Raw genomic sequence first — 17760 nt, 5'->3', positions numbered from 1 at the left:
TGAAATGGCAGCCCACAGAATGGAGGAAAATACCATATTTGAAATCATATATAGACGGTATCCTCCACTTTTTGAAAGTTCTCATCAGGCCACTTAGCTTTTTTGAAAGACCTACATTAGTTTTGAAAGACCTACATTAGTACCTGTTTTCACTAACTGCAAGAAATCTGAAGAGGATTTTCATTTTTATGAAAAAGATGAAAAGCAAAAATAGCATTCAGCATTGGTTTTGCCCTGAGCTGTTGTACAGGCAGCGTGTACCCTGAGCAGCGAGAGTGGCGCCGCCAAGCGCCTTCCCCAGGAACTACACTCAGCGTCTCAGCATCCAGCCGCCATACTTAGGAACTATGTCTTTGAGCACATGTGCTTTATCTCAACTTATTTTGTGCATCCATTAGCAAAATGTGTCCTAAGGCATCCAAAAAGCCTAAGAGGTTATTTTTGAGGTCTAGGAACACTCAAAAATGTTTCCATATAGGTTGACCCTTGAAGAACATGGGTTTGAACTGCATGGGACCAACTTACATGCAGATTTTTAAAAAAGATTTTATTAATTTATTTGTCAGAGAGAGAGAGCACAAGCACGGGGAGTGGCAGGCAGAGGGAGAAGCAGGCTCCCCGCTGAGCAACAAGCCCGTTGCGGGACTCAATCCCAGGACCCCGGGATCATGACCTGAGCCAAAGGCAGACGCTTAACCGACTGAGCCATCCAGGGATCCCTATATGCAGATTTTTTTGAGACAAATACAGTATAGTACTCGAAATGTATTTTCTCTTATGATCTTCTTAATAATGTTTTCTTCTTTCTAGCTCACTTTATTGTTAAGAATACAGTACATAATACATACAACATACAAAATATGTGTTAACTGTTTATGTTATTGGTAAGGCTTCTGGTTAACAGCAGTCTATTAGTACTTATCTCTTTAAGAATCAAAAGTTATACATGGATTTTTGACTGCATGGGGGGTTGGCACCCCTCACCCCCATGTTGCTCAAGGGTCAACTGTAAACTAAGAGTAACTGCTTCTTGGGCGCCTGGGTGGCTCAGTTGGTTAAGCGACTGCCTTCGGCTCAGGTCATGATCCTGGAGTCCCGGGATCGAGTCCCGTGTCGGGCTCCCTGCTCGGCAGGGAGTCTGCTTCTCCCTCTGACCCTCCTCCCTCTCATGCTCTCTGTCTCAAATAAATTTAAAAAAATAAATAAAATAAAAAAAATAAAAAAAGAGTAACTGCTTCTTCACTTTACACCATTTCAGATTCCATAGGAACATTCTGCTTTTGGATAGTGGGAAAAACCTGTATCTGATAAGGCTCTAGTATTCAAAATACAGACAGAACTCTTACAACTCATCAACAACAACAAAAAAAACAGGCACCCAAATTTTTAAAGTGGGGAAAGGACTTTTCTCCAAAGAAGATAAAGAAACAGCTAATAAGCATATGAAAATATTCAACATCATTCATCAATAGGAAAATACAAATCAAAATCACAATGATATACCACTTCACATTCAGGAGGATATCCAAACAAAATAAAAAATAGAACAAAGCTGGAGGAGTCACATTTCCTGATTTTTTTTTTTAAGTAGGCTCCACACCCAGCATGGTCACATTTCCTCATTTTTAAACTTACAAGAAACCTACAGTAATCAAACAGTGTAGTACTAGGGACACCTGGGTGGCTCAGTCGTTAAGCATCTGCCTTCGGCTCAGGTCATGATGCCAGGGTCCTGGGATCGAGCCCCGCATCGGGCTCCCTGCTCCGCAGGGAGCCTGCTTCTCCCTCCTCCACTCCCCCTGCTTGTGTTCCCTCTCTCGCTGTGTCTCTGTCAAATAAATAAATAAAATCTTTAAAAAAAAACCAAAGAAACAAAAAAAACAAAACAACAACAACAACAACAAAAAAAAACAGTGTAGTACTAGCCTAAGGACAGACAGATAGATCAAAGGAATAGAATACAAAGTCTACAAATAGACTCTCACATATATAATCAATTGATTTTCAGCAAGAACCAAGACCATTCAATGAGAGAGGACAGTTGTTTCAACAAATGATGCTGGGATAACAGGATATCCATATGCAAAAGAATGAAGTTGGGCCCTTACCTCAGACCATATATAAAAATTAACTCAAAATGGATCAAAAACATAGGGGAACATCTCTATGACATTGGACTTTCAATGATTTTTTGAATACTACACTAAAAGCACAGGCAACAACAAAATTAGGCAAATTGGACTTGATCAAAATGTAAAACTTTTGTTCATCAAAGGATACTACTAGGATGGCAAAAAGACAACCCACAGAATGGGAGAAGACATTTGCAAAGTGTATATCTGATAAGGGATCAATAGCCAAAATATACAAAGAGCTACTAAATTCAACAACAAAAAAATGCAAACAATGCCATACAAAAATGGGCAAAAAACTTGAATAGACTTTTCTCCAAAGAAGACACACAAATGGCCAATAAGCACATGAAAATATGTTCAACATCATTAATCAGGGAAATGCAAATTAAAACCACAATGAGATACCACCTCACACCCATTAGGATGGCTATTACAAAAAAAAAAGGAAAATAACAAGTGTTGACAAGGATGGAGAAATTGGAAACTTGGCGCATTGTTAGTGGGAATGTAAAATGGGGCAACCTCTGTGGAAAACACAGTGGGGTTTCCTCAAAAAGCTAAACATAGAATTACCATATGATCCAGCAATTCCACTTGTAGGTATATGCCCAAAATATCTGAGAGCAGGACTCAGACATATACTTGGATACCAATGTTCACAACAGTCGTATTCATAATAGCCAAAAGGTAGAAACAACCCAACCCATCTGTGGGTAAATGAACAAAGGAAATGTGGTATTTACACAAACTGTAGAATATTACTTAGTTGTGAAAAGGAATTAAATTCTGACTCATGCTACAATATGGATAAATTAAAAACATATAAATGAAATAAGCCAGACACAAAAGGACAGATACTGTATGATTCCACTTATATGAGGCACCTAGAATAGGTAAATTCATAGAGATAAAAACTATAATAGAGTCTACTAGGAGCTGGAAAAAAAGGGAGAAGTGAGAGTTATTTAACGGGGACAGAGTTTCTGTTTGGAATGATGAAAAAGATCTGGAAATGGATATTGGAATGGAGTTAGAATGGCTACATAACATTGTGAATGTAATCATTGCCACTTAAAAATGGTAAAAATGGGGGTGCCTGGGTGGCTCAGTTGGTTAAGCAACTGACTCTTGGTTTCGGCTCGGGTCATGATCTTGGGTCCGGGATCAAGCCCCACATCAGCCTCCCTGCTCAGCTTGGAATCTACTTGTCTCCCTCGCCCTCTCTCTCTGCCCCTACCCACCCTGGTGTTCCCTCTCTCTTTCTCCCTCCATCCCCCCCCCCAAATAATTTTATTTATTTGCGAGAGAGAGAATGAGAGACAGAGAGCATGAGAGGGAGGAGGGTCAGAGGGAGAAGCAGACTCCCTGCTGAGCAGGAAGCCTGATGTGGGACTCGATCCCGGGACTCCAGGATCATGACCTGAGCCGAAGGCAGTCGCTTAACCAACTGAGCCACACAGGCGCCCTATTTTTTATTTTTAAGTTAACATATAAAATTAACTTTAAAAAGTTGGTAATTTTTTAAGTTTTAACACACATATAGATTTGAGTACCCAACACCACAGCTGGAATACAGAAAGTTCCAGGCCCTAAAAAATTCCTTTGTGCTCCCCCCTTGTGGTCAAGTCCTTCTCCTTCCAGAACCCTCAGCAACCACTGATCTGTTCTCCAATCTATTTTACCTTTTCCAGAGTGTCATATACATAGAATCATATAGCTTTGAGTCGGGTTTCTTTCACATAGCAAAATGCTTTAGAGACTCATCCCTGTTGCTGTGTGCATCGAGAGTAATTCCTTTTTACTGCTGGGTGTTGTTGCATCGTATGAACGTTTCTTCATCCATTCATCTATGACAGTACATGTGGGTCTTTCCAATTTTTAGCTACTACAAATAAAGGTGATAAAAACATTAATGTACAGATCTGGGGTAAATATAAGTTTTCATTTCTCTAGGGCAAATTCCTAAGAATGGAATTACTGGTCAGCAAGTCAGTGCATGTTTAATGTACAAAAGACTGATAAACTATTCTCGGAGTCACTATACCATCTTGCATTCCCACTGGCAATGTATAAGAGTTTCAGTTTCTCAGAACCCCTGCCAACATGCTTGGTATTTTCATCTGAAAAATGTTTCAGCTGTTCTAATAGGTGTGTAGTGTTATGTCATCATGGTTTTAATTTGCATGTCCCTAATGACTAATGACATTGTACATTATTTCATGTGCCTATCTTCTGTCTATCTTCTCTAGCAAAATGTCTGTTAAAAGCTTTACCAATTTTATATGGCTGTTTGTTTTTTAGTACTGAGTTTTGAGAGTTCTTTACTTATTCTGCATATAGTTCTTGTTGGATATGTGATTTTTAAATATTTTCCCCAGTCTTTGGCTTGTTCCCCTGATGTGGATGATTCTAAGACTCCCTGTAAGTATCTCCTCACTGACCTGGCCAAGACATGTCAGCTGAAGGAAAGACAGTACCTAAGGAGAGATTACAAATTAATCAAAATTACCCAAAACCAACCACTAGAAGACAGTAAGAAGTACTTCTGAGATTAACTGGGTATTTTGCACAATGGGTACCAAACTTTTCTGAAATAGCAAAAACTTGATACCATTTGACTAAGTCACACTTTTTAGAACCTCCTTCCTGGAATGGAAAAAGCAGCAATGGAAAAGGCTTTCTATGGTCTCACAACATCAGTCTACAATCACCTAAACAGCATCTCCCAGATTATCATAAAACTTCCTTTTTGTATGTACACAAAAGGAAAGGTTAGGTCACGATCTAAAGCTATTAGCGCATGGCACATATCAAAGATCCATGGCCTATGAATAACCTGTCTTTTGATCCAGTATTTAAGGCATATCCTATTTGTCTTAGAGCAAATGAAGCCTTAGCTAAATTAGTAGACACATCTTCAGATCTTATGCTGGAACTTTTAAATCTGATGGTACCACACGCAGAACAGTTTTTACTTCTGAGATCATCTAGCATTTTTCTGCTACTTAACTAATTATGAAATACTGTTACTTTTACCTTCTCATATACTATTCTTTGTTGTAACACTCTGAAAGTAGCAATTTATTATTTTTTTCTGGAGATATAAATAATAATTTGTAAATAGCCTCCTGAAGATTATGATCCTGCCTATAAAATTTGCCCAACTTGAGGTGATCATCAACAACTGGAACTTCACTTTGACTGACATAATAAATGAGTCCAGCCCTTAGAGCTCAACAGTGGTTAGTTAAGGAAAGTAGCATAACCTTGGAGTTTGCACTATTGCTCATACTCCATATTTACCTACATTTTGTTCCACAGGTGAGATGGAACAATCCATAACCAAACTTAAGGGAAAAGGGAAAACTTAAGGGAAAAACTTGGCTACTCAAGGTAGACTCAGGAAGTTGGTGGGATTTGTCTTCAAGCCTAGGAAATACTGGGTCATGATTTCTATGTGCCTTCTAGTCCCATCTTATAATATTCTTAATTATTCCTGTTTGTCTTACAGTTGTTTAACATCTGTTGCCCAGAGTCACAAATGCACATCAATCAAAGACAAAACAAGATGAAAACATGTTGATTGATACTCAGTTGATAACCAGACTTCTGGAAATGAAACCTCATCTTCAAGAAGGATCAATAACAGTGGTAGAACTCTGCCTAATTCCTAGAGTATTTCCTGCAATTCTAATGGATGGAAGATTAAAAAGAGGGACTGAGGAAATAAATTTTCTATCCCCCTACAAAAAATATGACCAAAACAATGAATAACTACTATAACCAGTTTTAAATGCATCTTGATCAATCCATAACAACATCATATCAGTAATTACACTTCTGAAAAGCAACCAATTAGCAAGAGACTCTTTTCAATGGGCAAACTTCTGCAAGTTAGCCAGTCATCAATGAATCACTTGCTTTCACATTTAAGAGTTTTTTTAAAAAAGATTCTTAAATATTATCATTTTTGAAAATCCACCAATCCCTGAACCGTGTCTCCCAAGACCCTGTATAAGGCCAACACTGCATTGCTGATAGAGACTGTACTTTACAAGTATAGTTCTGACTTGCTTACAAAGCAACGCATCCAAAATATCTTTGTTTTAGATAGTAATGAGTGCCCTCTTTCTTAATTATAATTGTAACATTTCATTGTTTGCCTGGATTTTCTGTTGTTGATGCTATTTGTCAATTTTTTAAAGTTCTGACCTGCAATTTTTAATTACAAATAAATGTTTTTTATCTAAAAATAATTATTTCATTCAACAAGTATTGACTGAGCACACATTATGAAGAAACAATGATAAACAGAAACAAAAATGGTCTCCACCAACAGTCCACTGCGGAAAGCCAGACGTTAACCAAATAAACATACCAAAATGCACGAAACATATAACTGTGTCCACTCCACCCATGAAAGATTAACAGCTATAGGAACTGCCCCTGTAAACAATTATTAAAAAGTGGATAAAAGACATCAATCAATTTCAGATGTGGCACAACAGAGAGAACAGGACTGAGACTCCTGAAATAAAGGAAACACATGAGATCAGCCCTATTCTTGCCCTATTACCACCTGGAGAGAGTTTGGAGGGTTTCTAAGGGCAAGGTACAGGCAGGGCAAAACCAGAGCTTGGCACAGAGTCTTGCTGAGTTGAGGCGATGGAGACTGGAGTTCTGGAAAGAAGAGGTGGCTGGAATTTGAAGGGCAAAGTGCAAGAAATGAGGTTGCTGCACAAGGAGGGAAAAACACCTCCATGACCTATGGAATAATATCAAACAGTCATATACATGTAACTGGACTCCCAGAAAAAAAAAAAAAAAAAGGAAGCATAAAAAGATTTGAAGGAAAAAATGGTCAAAAGTCTTCTAAATTTGGTGAAAACTATTAAGCCCACAGATTCAAGAAACTCGACACATTCCAAACAGAATGAACTTGGAAAAACTATGCAAAACATATCAGAACCAAATTGTTAAAACCTTCTGATAAAGTCTTAAAAGCAGCCAGAGGAAGAAAAGATTCATTACAACAGACAAAGACTTCTTTTCTAAAATTAAGCAAGTGAAATCAGAGAGGGAAACAAACCATCAGAGACTCTTAATCATAGGAAACAAACTGAGGGTTGCTGGAGGGGAGCGGGGTGGGGGATGGGGTAACTAGGTGATGGACATTAAGGAGGGCTCATGATGTAATACACACTGGGTGTTATATAAGACTGATGAATCACTGACCTCTACTCTGAAACTAATAATACATTATATGCAAATTAATTGAATTTAAATTAAAAAATTTAAAAAATAAAAAAAATAAAATTAAGCAAGCCAGAAGACAACTTTTTTTTTTATTGACGTTGACACACAATGATACATTAGTTTCAGGTGTACAACATAGTGATTCCACTAGTGTACCTGTTATGCTGTGCTCCCCACAATCGTGGCTACCAGTGGTCCCCATTCAATGCTATGTGGTACTGATAATGGAACACCTTTATACTGCTGCAAGAAAAAACGGTCAACCTCAAACCTACCAAACATCCACTATCATAGACTATATACCGCCACGGTCTCTTGTCTGAACTAGTGGAATGGAGTAGTTTCCTAACCAGTTTCCCTACTTCCATCCACGGCACCTTCCTATCCATTCTCCAACAGAAATCAGATTAATTTTATTAATATGTAAAGAGAGCCATGCAACAAACGACTGGCCTACTTCACTCTAAATAAAATCCAAAGCCCCTGACATGGCCTGCAAGGCCTATCTACTTTTCCTGCCTCTCTTCCAGGCCTGCCACTCGGGTTCTCACTGAGTCAGCTTCTTGCAGCCTCACAACAATCACAAATGCATCCCCTCGGCCAAGAGAAGGCCTTTCCCTTCCTTTCGTGCTTCTGTGTCTCAGGTCAGGTCCTAACAGCAAAGTCCATCGGAGGCCTTTCTTGACAACTCCCATCCTCCCAACCACAGTGAGGCTCTGCTGTGTTCCCTCAAGCATGGTACACAGTACTTTTTCATCTAAGCACTCACCCGTGTTTGTAATGCTGTATTTATTTGTGCAAGGATTGGATTGTTGTCATTCTCTCTTCTTGATAGGAGATCCTTGAGATTGGCTCCGCATGGAATATGTAGCACTAAATATCCGGCACATGGTACGCACTCAGGAAGTACATATTGGAATAATGAGTGAACTATAGATGACCACTTAGAATTATGAGGAGACAGGCTGGTCTTATTCGGAAGGATTTTTCTGTTCTTTCTGAAAGGATTATGGGAGGCCATTCTACTGTGCATGTCTCCAGAATTATAGACTAGGGAGGCTGACTTGCAGAAGTGCATTACAGCTCCTGCCAAAGAGAAGGATCAAGGCTCACCTTTCCCCACGGTATGGCTTTCATTCTTGCCTATGCACCAGGGAAGAAATGATTCTCACTTGGAAATCACACAACCAGGCACATTTACTTTGCTTGCCCACCTCGCCGAAGTCCCAGCCTCTTAGAGTGTATACTGGTGAAGGCAGGTGAGTGAGTTCAGCACAACACCCAATCACACAAGAATTTTTCTTCCCACTTCCAGAAACTCAGGGGAAGAGAATGGGAAACAAAGGGTCTGACAGTTAAAACTGTGGAGACAACAGGGCTGTGTGCTTGTGGCTCAGGGAAACAGACCCAGCCAGAGTTCTTCCAGATCCAGAGCTCAAGGACCTAAGGGGATGAATGTTCCATGTTAACCATGGCAAAGCTTCACCCCTTCTGGAGGCTTTAGGGTATAAAATGACTGCTTTGTTGCTTAGGGTCCTGGAGTTGCAGAGGAAATCAATTCCATTTATACACTTTAAATGATAATACTGTAAATGACAAAACCTTTTCCCTGGGCAAGTACTTCAAACAGCAAACTGAACAATAGCAGTTAATGTATCATTCAGAAGACACTCATGTAATCAATTAACTCATTACACTTAACTATTCAGCCTCTTAATCCAAATTTAATCATCACCTCAAAGCTAGTTGACCATTATCAAGTCTACTAAAATGTCCCACTGAAATAATGCACCCTGGGGAAAAATACAGTCACAAGGCAGGGACACAATGACTCTAAAAAGGATTTAAAATCTTATATCCCTGCCTCCTTCCCAGCGCTCTATTCTCCCCTCTGGCCAGAGTTTGCTTCTGCCAAAAAAAAAAAGGGCATCTCTGGGACACCTGGGTGGCTCAGTCGGTTAAGCATCTGCCTTTGGCTCAGGTCATGATCCCTGGGTCCTGGGATCGGGTCCCACATCAGGCTCCTTGCTCAGCAAGGAGTCTGCTTCTCCCTCTGCCTCTGCTGCTCCCCCCTGCTTGTGCTCTCTTTCTCTTTCTCTCTGACAAATAAATATAAAATCTTTAAAAACAAACAAAAGGGCATTTCTATGGTCTCTGCCAGCTCTAATCACCTATGGTTTTCCCATATTCAAGGCCTGATGTGCCTTGATGAGGGTAGCTTGGCATTGGGTTTATTTTTAGCCCAAAGGCCACTTAGGGATGACGTAAGAATTCCAAGTGAGATTCAAATTTGCAATAATACCAGTGGCTTGAGCATACAACTTCAGGCTGCCAAAACTGGATTTAAAAATGTCTTAGGGGCACCTAGGTTGCTCAGTCAGTTAGGTATCCAACTCTTGATCTCAGTTCAGGTCTTGATCTCAAGGTCATGAATTTGAGCCCCACATTGGGCTCTGTGCTTGGCATGGAGCCTACTTAAAAAATATAAATAAAATAAGTATGTCTTAGAGCTACTGAATCATACCCAGCTCTTCACTTTACAAATGAAAAAACTGAGATCCAGGGAAATTTCATTTCTTCTGATGATCCTACTTACCTTTCAAGATTCAGTTCAGACACACACATGTAAGACTTCCCTGACCACTCCTTGCTGTCATCAACCCCAAATATTTACTGACTGTGTGTTAGGTACCAGCCCCTACTGCAGGCACTTGGGATCCACCAGTATACAATTGAGACAAAAATCCCTGCCCTTGAGTAGCTTACATTGTGGCAGGGGACAGGCAATAAACAATAAGCGTAATAAATACAAATAAATACTGTAAATCCTAAAGTAGGTGGAAGGCTATAAATACTATGGAGGAGGAGAATAGAGCAGGGAAAAGGAGATCAGGAATGTCAGAGAGTGGGGGTTGGTTCATTTGTGATTTTTAAATAGTCATGTAGGTCTTGTTGAGAAGGTGGCAGGTGACAAGAACCTAAAAGGGGTGAGGAAGTTAGTTATACAGGCACCTGGGAAAAGAGTGTGCCAGTCAGGGGTACGGCACACACAAAGGTTCTCTTTTATTTTTAAGATATTTATTTATTTGAGAGAGAGAGACAGAGTGTGTGTGTGTGTAATCGGGGGGAGGGGCAGAGGGGGAGAGACAGAGAATCCTCAAGCAGACTCTGCGCTGAGCGAGGAGTCCAACACAGGGCTCAATCCCAGGACCCTGAGATCATGACCTGAGATGAAATCAAGAGCCAGACGCCCAACCTACTGAGCCACCCAGGCGCCCCAGCACATGTAAATGTTCTTAGGTAGCAGCAGGCCTAGTGAGCACAAGAAACAATGACCGCATTGGTGAGAGAAGTAAGGATTGGAGAGAAACTGATCATGCAGAGCTCTGTGGACCACTGCTGGGGCCTTGGTTTGAACAGAAGAGTGAGATGATCCAACGCCTGACCTCAAAGATTCACTCTGGCTGCTGCATTGAGAACAGAATGTGGTGGACAGATACAGAAGTACAGAAACCTGAAGGCGGCTATTGCAGGGACTTAGATAGGAGATGAGGGTAGCTTGGAACCAGTGGTAGCAGCAAGTGAGAAGTGGTTTAATTCTGGCCATATTTTGAAAATACAACCAACAGATTTGGTTGATAGATTAGATGGATTATAAGACACAGTGTTTCTGAGGGTTTCATTCTTTTCTTAAGTCTAAGCTACATACTTAACTAAATTCAATTCATCAGAATGTGTTATAATTGTTTTTCCATCTTTGACTCTGCACCAATCTCTCTGAGGGCAGATGTGCTGTATTCACTTCTACATTCCCAATGCCTCCTGCAGCATTCAATAAATATTTGCCAAATAAATGATCATGAAGCATGGTAGACGTGAATTCATACTGGACCCAATACTATCTTTATCATCTCTCTGCCAAGATGCGTTCTACCTCAAGTATGAAAATCCATTACCTAATATGAGGTCAGTTAGGCCCCAATCTAAGAGTTCAGGCTCCACATGCTGGTCTCTCTTTCCTGACTGTATTAGTTTTAAAACAATGCACATTTAGAATATCAGCTTTCCGTGGGTTAGGAGTCCAGGCACACAGTCTTCTGTTAGGTTCTCACAAGGCTACAATCAAGGCATTAGCCAGGCCGTGTGTGTGTTCTTACTTGGAGGGTGAACTGGGGGAGATTCTGTTTCCAAGCTTATTCAGGTTGTCGGCAGTTAATTTCCTTGGACCATAGAACTGAAGGCTCCAGTTTTTTGCTGTTGGCTGGAGGCATCTTGCTGTTTCTAGAGGCCACCTGCAGTCCTTTGCTACATGACCTTCTTCAATATGTTCACTCACTTCATCAAGCCCACAAGGAGAGTCATCAGCCTGTTGAAAAGAAATGTTATATAGCATAAAGGAATCCCAGGAGTGACATCCCAGCACCTTTGCTTTATTCTATTAGTTCGAAGCAAGTCACAGATCAAGCCCACATTCAAGGAGAAGAAATTACACAAAGGCGTGAACGCTGGGAAGTGGAAATCATCGGGGGCCACCTTAGGGTCTGTCCACCAGAATGACTTTTATCAGTAGAATTTTTTTACCATCCCAACAATTCTGACCCAGTGTTCATTCTGGCATAGCATGGCCCTCTAGACTTCACTGTCCAATATTGTAGACACTAGCCCCATATGTGACTGGTGTGATGGAAGAAGTGAACTCTGAACTTTTTAAAATTTTAATGAATTTAAATTAAATTTAAAAACTGGGGCGCCTGGGTGGCTCAGTCGGTTCTGCCTTCGGCTCGGGTCATGGTCCCAGGGTCCTGGGATCGAGCCCCGTGTCGGGCTCCCTGCTCGGCTGGAGGCCTGCTTCTCCCTCTCCCACTCCCCCTGCTTGGGTCCCCTCTCTCGCTGTGTCTCTCTCTGTCAAATAAATAAAATCTTTAAAAATAAATAAATAAAAATAAAAACTGATATTCAATTCAGTTATTGGAGAAATTTTTATGTGTCTTTGGAACAATCTGGCTATATGAATCTAATTTTTCAACGAACTTTTATGAAATCTAGATACTGATCAAGTATTTCCACTGAAAATTTAGTGTTCACATTGAGATATGCTGTTAATTATAAAATCACCAGATTTCAAACTTAGTATAAAAAAGAAGTATCCCAATAATCATTTTATATTGATTACGTGTTGAAATGATAACATCCTGTATATATTGGGCTACAAAATATATTATTAAAATAATTTTCATGTTGTTGTTTTTTTAATGGGTTACCAGTAAATTGAGTTACATATGCGGCTCGCTGAGAGAAAAAGAGGTGTTGAGCTTACAATGAGGTTGGAAAGGCACACCATCAAAGTTTGCTAAGAAGGCAAGACAATGTCTAACGCCAAACAACAATCACCGTGGCGGCTCAGAGGAGAGAAAGCCGGGGCCACCCACCGGCCGGCCAGACTTCAGCAGAAGACGAGCCAGGCGCCCCTGAGCGTTTAGAGTGGACGCGCCGCAGGACGCGCTGCGCACGCACCGCCGCGCGCTCCGCCCGGAACGCGGGGCGCCATTTGACCCCGCCGCCGCGCCGTAGGTCGGGCTGCACGCCGCCGGCTGCCATGGCGGACGTGTCCGAGCGGACGCTGCAGCTGTCTGTGCTGGTGGCCTTCGCGTCCGGAGTGCTCGTGGGCTGGCAGGCGAACCGGCTGCGGAGGCGCTACCTGGACTGGAGGAAGCGGAGGCTGCAGGACAAGCTGGCGACGACTCAGAAAAAGCTGGACCTGGCTTGAGACCCCGCGCTGTCGGCCCCCGCCGGCCCGCGCGCCCACCTCGCCTGGTCCACGCGGGGGCTCCGGCCCGGCCTCGGCATGAGCCGCGCTAGCCTCATCCGCCTGCCGCGCCTTGATCTTTTTGGAGTCGGTGAGCAGTACGTACGGGGCGGAGAGTAAGGGGAGACGTTGGGGGCGGGCGAATATTTTGGGGCAGGAGCGCCTGTGGATGTTTCATAGGGGTGACTTTCTCCCAAAGACACCAGGATTCTGAGGAGGTTTTGTTTTCTCCAGTAACTTGCAGTAGGTGTCCTAGTTCAGTTCACTGCGTGCCTTTAGTGGGAATGTCTTACCACGTGCAACATTGTTGCACCGTGACATTAAACTTCAAAAAGGAACATACTGGGAAGAAGGAAAGGAAGAAAACGGACCGTGGAGATATTCTTGCCACCTCCTACCCCCTTATTCTTTTCGATAATATCCCTGGTAGACCATAGTACATCTTTGCGTTCATGGTTTGTCATCTCCAATCTGAATTCTTTGGTTGTTGGCAGCCTGGTAAAGTGGAAAGAGCAGTGGCCTGGAAGTTAGGAGCCTTACATCTAGTGGTAGCTTTATCATCAGAGCTGTGCAAATTGAATTATCTTTAACATCAAATCTAGTTCATAGATTAACTCCACAATAGAATAATTTGGAAGTTAACGATTATATTATTTCTGATTGTTTTTCTCTTTTCTGTTTCCAACAGTTTGTCGAAGATGGATATAGAGCACTGGACAGATCTAATTTCTCCTTGCACTTTATGAGTCAATTTTATTTTTAAAATAAAAAAAAATTTAAATATCTTTGAATCTTCTATCAAAAGGAAAGGAGTATCTTGCCTGCCAAGCAGTTTACTTCATCAAAAGATCTGGATTCTCAAAACTGATCTATTAGTGTTTTTGAGCAGTTACCTTCCTTCTTAAGGAATCTATGCCAGTTCCTTGGTAGTTGTGAAGCAGAGTTGGCCTAGTGACCATATGAATCCTTTTGGCCAACTGTTACTGGATCTGTTAGGAAAGCAAGGGGCTGTATAAAAATAACTGAGTTAAGGGTGATGTATATGCCCCCAGTATAGAGTGATAACATACTCCAATTATTACTGGCAAAAATTTCACTTATATGTCATTATAGAATATATATTAAAGGAAAACCCTAACCCTCTTGACTAAAGCTTAGTGATAAATTCCAACTATTACCTAAAAATCAAGAGTAAGTGACTAAGTCCTTGGTTATTTTTTATTTGCAAGAGGTGTTTTCTATAACACTGTCCTTGCTCATAAAGATTAATTTTGTGTCTCAGCGCATTTAACAGCAGCTCCATATTAACATAAAAGTTAGAATAGTTGGGGTGCCTGGGTGGCTCAGTCGGTTAAGTGTCTGCCTTGGCTTGGGTTGTGGTCCGGGGTCCTGGGATTGAGCCCCGCATCGGGCTCCGCAGGGAGCCTGCTTCTCCCTCTCCCTGCTGCTCCCCCTGCTTGTGCGTGTGTGCGTGTGCTCTCTCTCTGTCAAATAAATAGATAAATCTTTAAAGAGAAAAGTTAGAAAAGTTGTTTCTACACAAAGCCTTTTTTTTTCCCATTTTATTGGGAATGGGAGTCGCAACTCCTCATGATCCCAGTGCAGCTCTTTCTGCCCACAGGTCCTGTCCCCGTGCTTTAATAAAACCACCTTTTTACACCGAAGACATCTCAAGAATTCTTTATTATGCTTTATTACTTCCAATACTTGTTTTCATTCTGTGAATGCAAGGACTAAAATGTTAGTTCTTAGAGCTCATCCCATCTGGGCTGCAGTGTGCTTCTCAACCATATGAGAAGATAAAAGCCATTAAGTGGGAATTCCCTCATTATTCTTCCTCTCAGTAGCTCTATTGAGGGCAGAGGTTTTCAACAGCGCTGCACAATGTAATCATCTAGAGAGCTTTAAAAATACTGATCCCTGCATGCTACTCCCCACAGATTTGGATTTATGTAGTTTGGGGTGTGCTTGGGCATTAGGATTTTTAAAGTTCTGCTGGTGACTGTGATGCTCAGCAGACGTTGAAAACCACTGGTTTTGAGGCTTTATCTCATTAGCTTTTCTTTCTCAGAAGAGAATTCTGCATCCCACCTCCCCTCCCCTCCCCATGCCAAGGACCTTCCTTGTTCTCTACTACACCATTTTTGTCTAGCGTCTGCAGTTTCTCCCTGCTTTCCCTCTATTAACAAACATGCACAGGTTTGACTTCAAAAAAATTTTTAGGGCGCCTGGGTGGCTCAGTCGTTAAGCGTCTGCCTTCGGCTCAGGTCATGATCCCAGGGTCCTGGGATCGAGTCCCACATCGGGCTCCCTCCCCGGCAGGAAGCCTGCTCTCCCTCTCCCACTCCCGCTGCTTGTATTCCTGCTCTCGCTATCTCTGTCTCTGTCAGGAAAAAAAAACAAACTTTAGTTGACCCCATCATTTGCTAATTAGAAAAAGTCCACTATCACTTTCTTCCTAAATATTTTGCCCATTAACCTGTTGCACTCTGCCCTCTGCAACCCCCCCAGAGCCTTTGTCATCTAATGGCCATTTCTGAATCCTTGAGTTTTCACCTCCAGGGTATTTGATAATGCCAGGATCTCCCTTGAAATTCTTCCCACACTTCCCTAATAATTTAAAACCTTCCCACATTTCCAAACTTTCACTACTCCCTTTTCTAAGTTCTTTCAACTTCAGTCCTTGGTCCTCTGCTCTGTCCTTTCCTTTGGATTACCCAACCAGTCCCCAGGCTTAACTATCATATCCAAGCAGAACCCCTCTAAGATATTTCTGCCTCACCTGATCCTTTTATTTCCGGCTTCACACTTAAACTGCCTGGTGTTTTCATTGGATAATCTTACTCAAGAACTCAAATGCAATGTGTACTTGGCAGGAAATTGTGCAGGTGACACTTCTATGACAGTCTTTGGTAGGTGGTACAGCTTCATGATTCTAGTCCATCACCCTAGCTCATAAGCTCTTTGAGCCCAGTGCCTTAAACATCTTGTACCACAGGTCCACCACTGCTTTCCACTAAGGTGCTCATAAATATTTGACACTTTTGAGGTGAATTGTTTTAAGATCCTGAAATAGCCAACTTTCTCTGTTTTCTTTGTGTAATTTCTTTTTAGTAGGTTCCTAACTACTTGGTTCCACCAGTTCTACATAATGAGTCTCTCAAAAACCATTAAATTCTTTTTCAGTGTCTCCTGTAAGGTAGCAATACAAAGTTGACAATTCATTTTAACACACTGATGGAAGAAAATCATAATGAGTTTTACAAAATACCTTGTTCTCAGGAGAAACAGTCACCATGTTTTGCTCGGTTTCAGCTACCTCACTGCAAAACTTTGTTTTAGGTTACTTTTGATGTAGGAAAGATGTTAGGGTTCAGAGCTGATGGCCAAGAAAGAATTCTTGAGACATTTTCGGTGCAAAAAGGTGGTTTTATTAAAGCACGGGGACAGGACCTGTGGGCAGAAAGAGCTGCACTGAGGTCATGAGGAGTGGCGATTATGTACTTTCAAGCTGGGAAGGTGTTAGGGAGAGCGTAAGTCTCTAGGAATTTTGGAAACGGTTTCCAGGACCTTGAGGCAGCTAGCTATTGTTAGGAAAAGGTCATTTATTACTGTTTAGTAAAAACTCAGTTATGAGACCCCTTCAGATGTATATCAGTGGGTCATATGCTTAGGGGATGATTGCCAACATGTATCTTGCAGGGTAGAGATAAAGGAAGTTTCCAAAGGATTTTTTATATGTTAAAGTAGACTTACAGGATCCTGGGGGTTGGGCTATGATTGTCTTTTGCCTTTAACAAAGTATTAACATTGAGGCAGCTGAGTTCCTAGGTCACTTTGCCTGTTTCAAGGACTTGTCAGTGGGCTGTAAGTAGTAAGGAAATTTAATTTTTCTTTTGCCTTTGCTTCCCACATCACTTTGCTTTTAATAATGGCATCAAGGGATAACAAGAAAGAAGCAATGACTACTGTTAAGGTGACTGCTGAGCATTACAAATCAAAAGAAATATAAATTAATGAAAAAGGCTGTTAGCGGAGTAATTTCATCCCTTACAGCACACTGAATACTTAAATAGTATGTCTCAGCCTTAAATATGCACATGAAACACTGGGGTATTATAAAATATAGATTCTGATGCTGTAGGTCTGTGGTAGGGCCTGAGAATGTGCATTTCTAACAAGCTCCTCAACGGAATAAATGGTTATAACCCTGAATATGGTACAAAATGTATAAAATTAAAGTCATCTTTCCACTTGAGGTGAACAAGAGTAGGCAGCTTTTTGCATCCTTCCCCATTGCTCATACACACATGCAGGGGTTTTATTTATTTATTTTTACCAACATAGAATTATACTATATTCATGACCCTGTACCTTTTTTCATTTAAAATATGGAAGTCCTTATAAATCAGATACAGAATATTTTTTCCATTTACTTACAGATATATATGTAAAATAAATATAAATGATGGATTTTGCTTACCTCTTACAATACCACTTAGAAGTACTGATTTATTAATCCATTTAAAAATATCTTATAGCAATCCTTTTTCATTTGTTGTT

General features: G+C 41.1%; 2 protein-coding genes across 3 annotated transcripts in view; one reads left to right on the top strand and one right to left on the bottom strand.

Moving 5' to 3' along the window:
- LOC123851042 (uncharacterized) overlaps positions 1–17760 on the bottom strand; it is a 62832-nt gene that overhangs the window by 42999 nt on the left and 2073 nt on the right. Inside the window, exons 1-2 of one of the 2 annotated variants that reach the window (XM_064572190.1) lie at positions 12709–12938; positions 11549–11757 (exon numbers count right to left, since the gene is read on the bottom strand). The gene's annotated coding sequence lies outside the window, so the exon portion shown is untranslated. Of the gene's footprint in view, positions 1–11548; positions 11758–12708; positions 12939–17760 lie in introns of those variants that run through there. The other variant, XM_064572189.1, reaches the window with a different exon arrangement.
- MTLN (mitoregulin) lies at positions 12943–13980 on the top strand. The gene is made up of 2 exons (XM_045884527.2): positions 12943–13295; positions 13886–13980. The coding sequence occupies exon 1, from the start codon at positions 12988–12990 to the stop codon at positions 13156–13158; it is 171 nt and encodes a 56-aa protein (XP_045740483.1). The 5' UTR covers positions 12943–12987; the 3' UTR covers positions 13159–13295; positions 13886–13980.

This window comes from Mirounga angustirostris, unplaced genomic scaffold (assembly GCF_029215605.1).
Source record: "Mirounga angustirostris isolate CCGP_5_RB_7025 unplaced genomic scaffold, mMirAng1.0.hap1 SCAF_10, whole genome shotgun sequence".
Classification (NCBI taxonomy): domain Eukaryota; kingdom Metazoa; phylum Chordata; class Mammalia; order Carnivora; family Phocidae; genus Mirounga; species Mirounga angustirostris.
The sequence above is the reverse complement of the archived record's forward strand: the minus strand, read 5'-3'. Positions and strand labels throughout refer to the sequence as shown.

What these genes read in the sequence shown, in the direction of transcription:
- MTLN (XM_045884527.2), top strand. Translation starts at nt 12,988, where the DNA reads ATGGCGGACGTGTCCGAGCGGACGCTGCAGCTGTCTGTGCTGGTGGCC.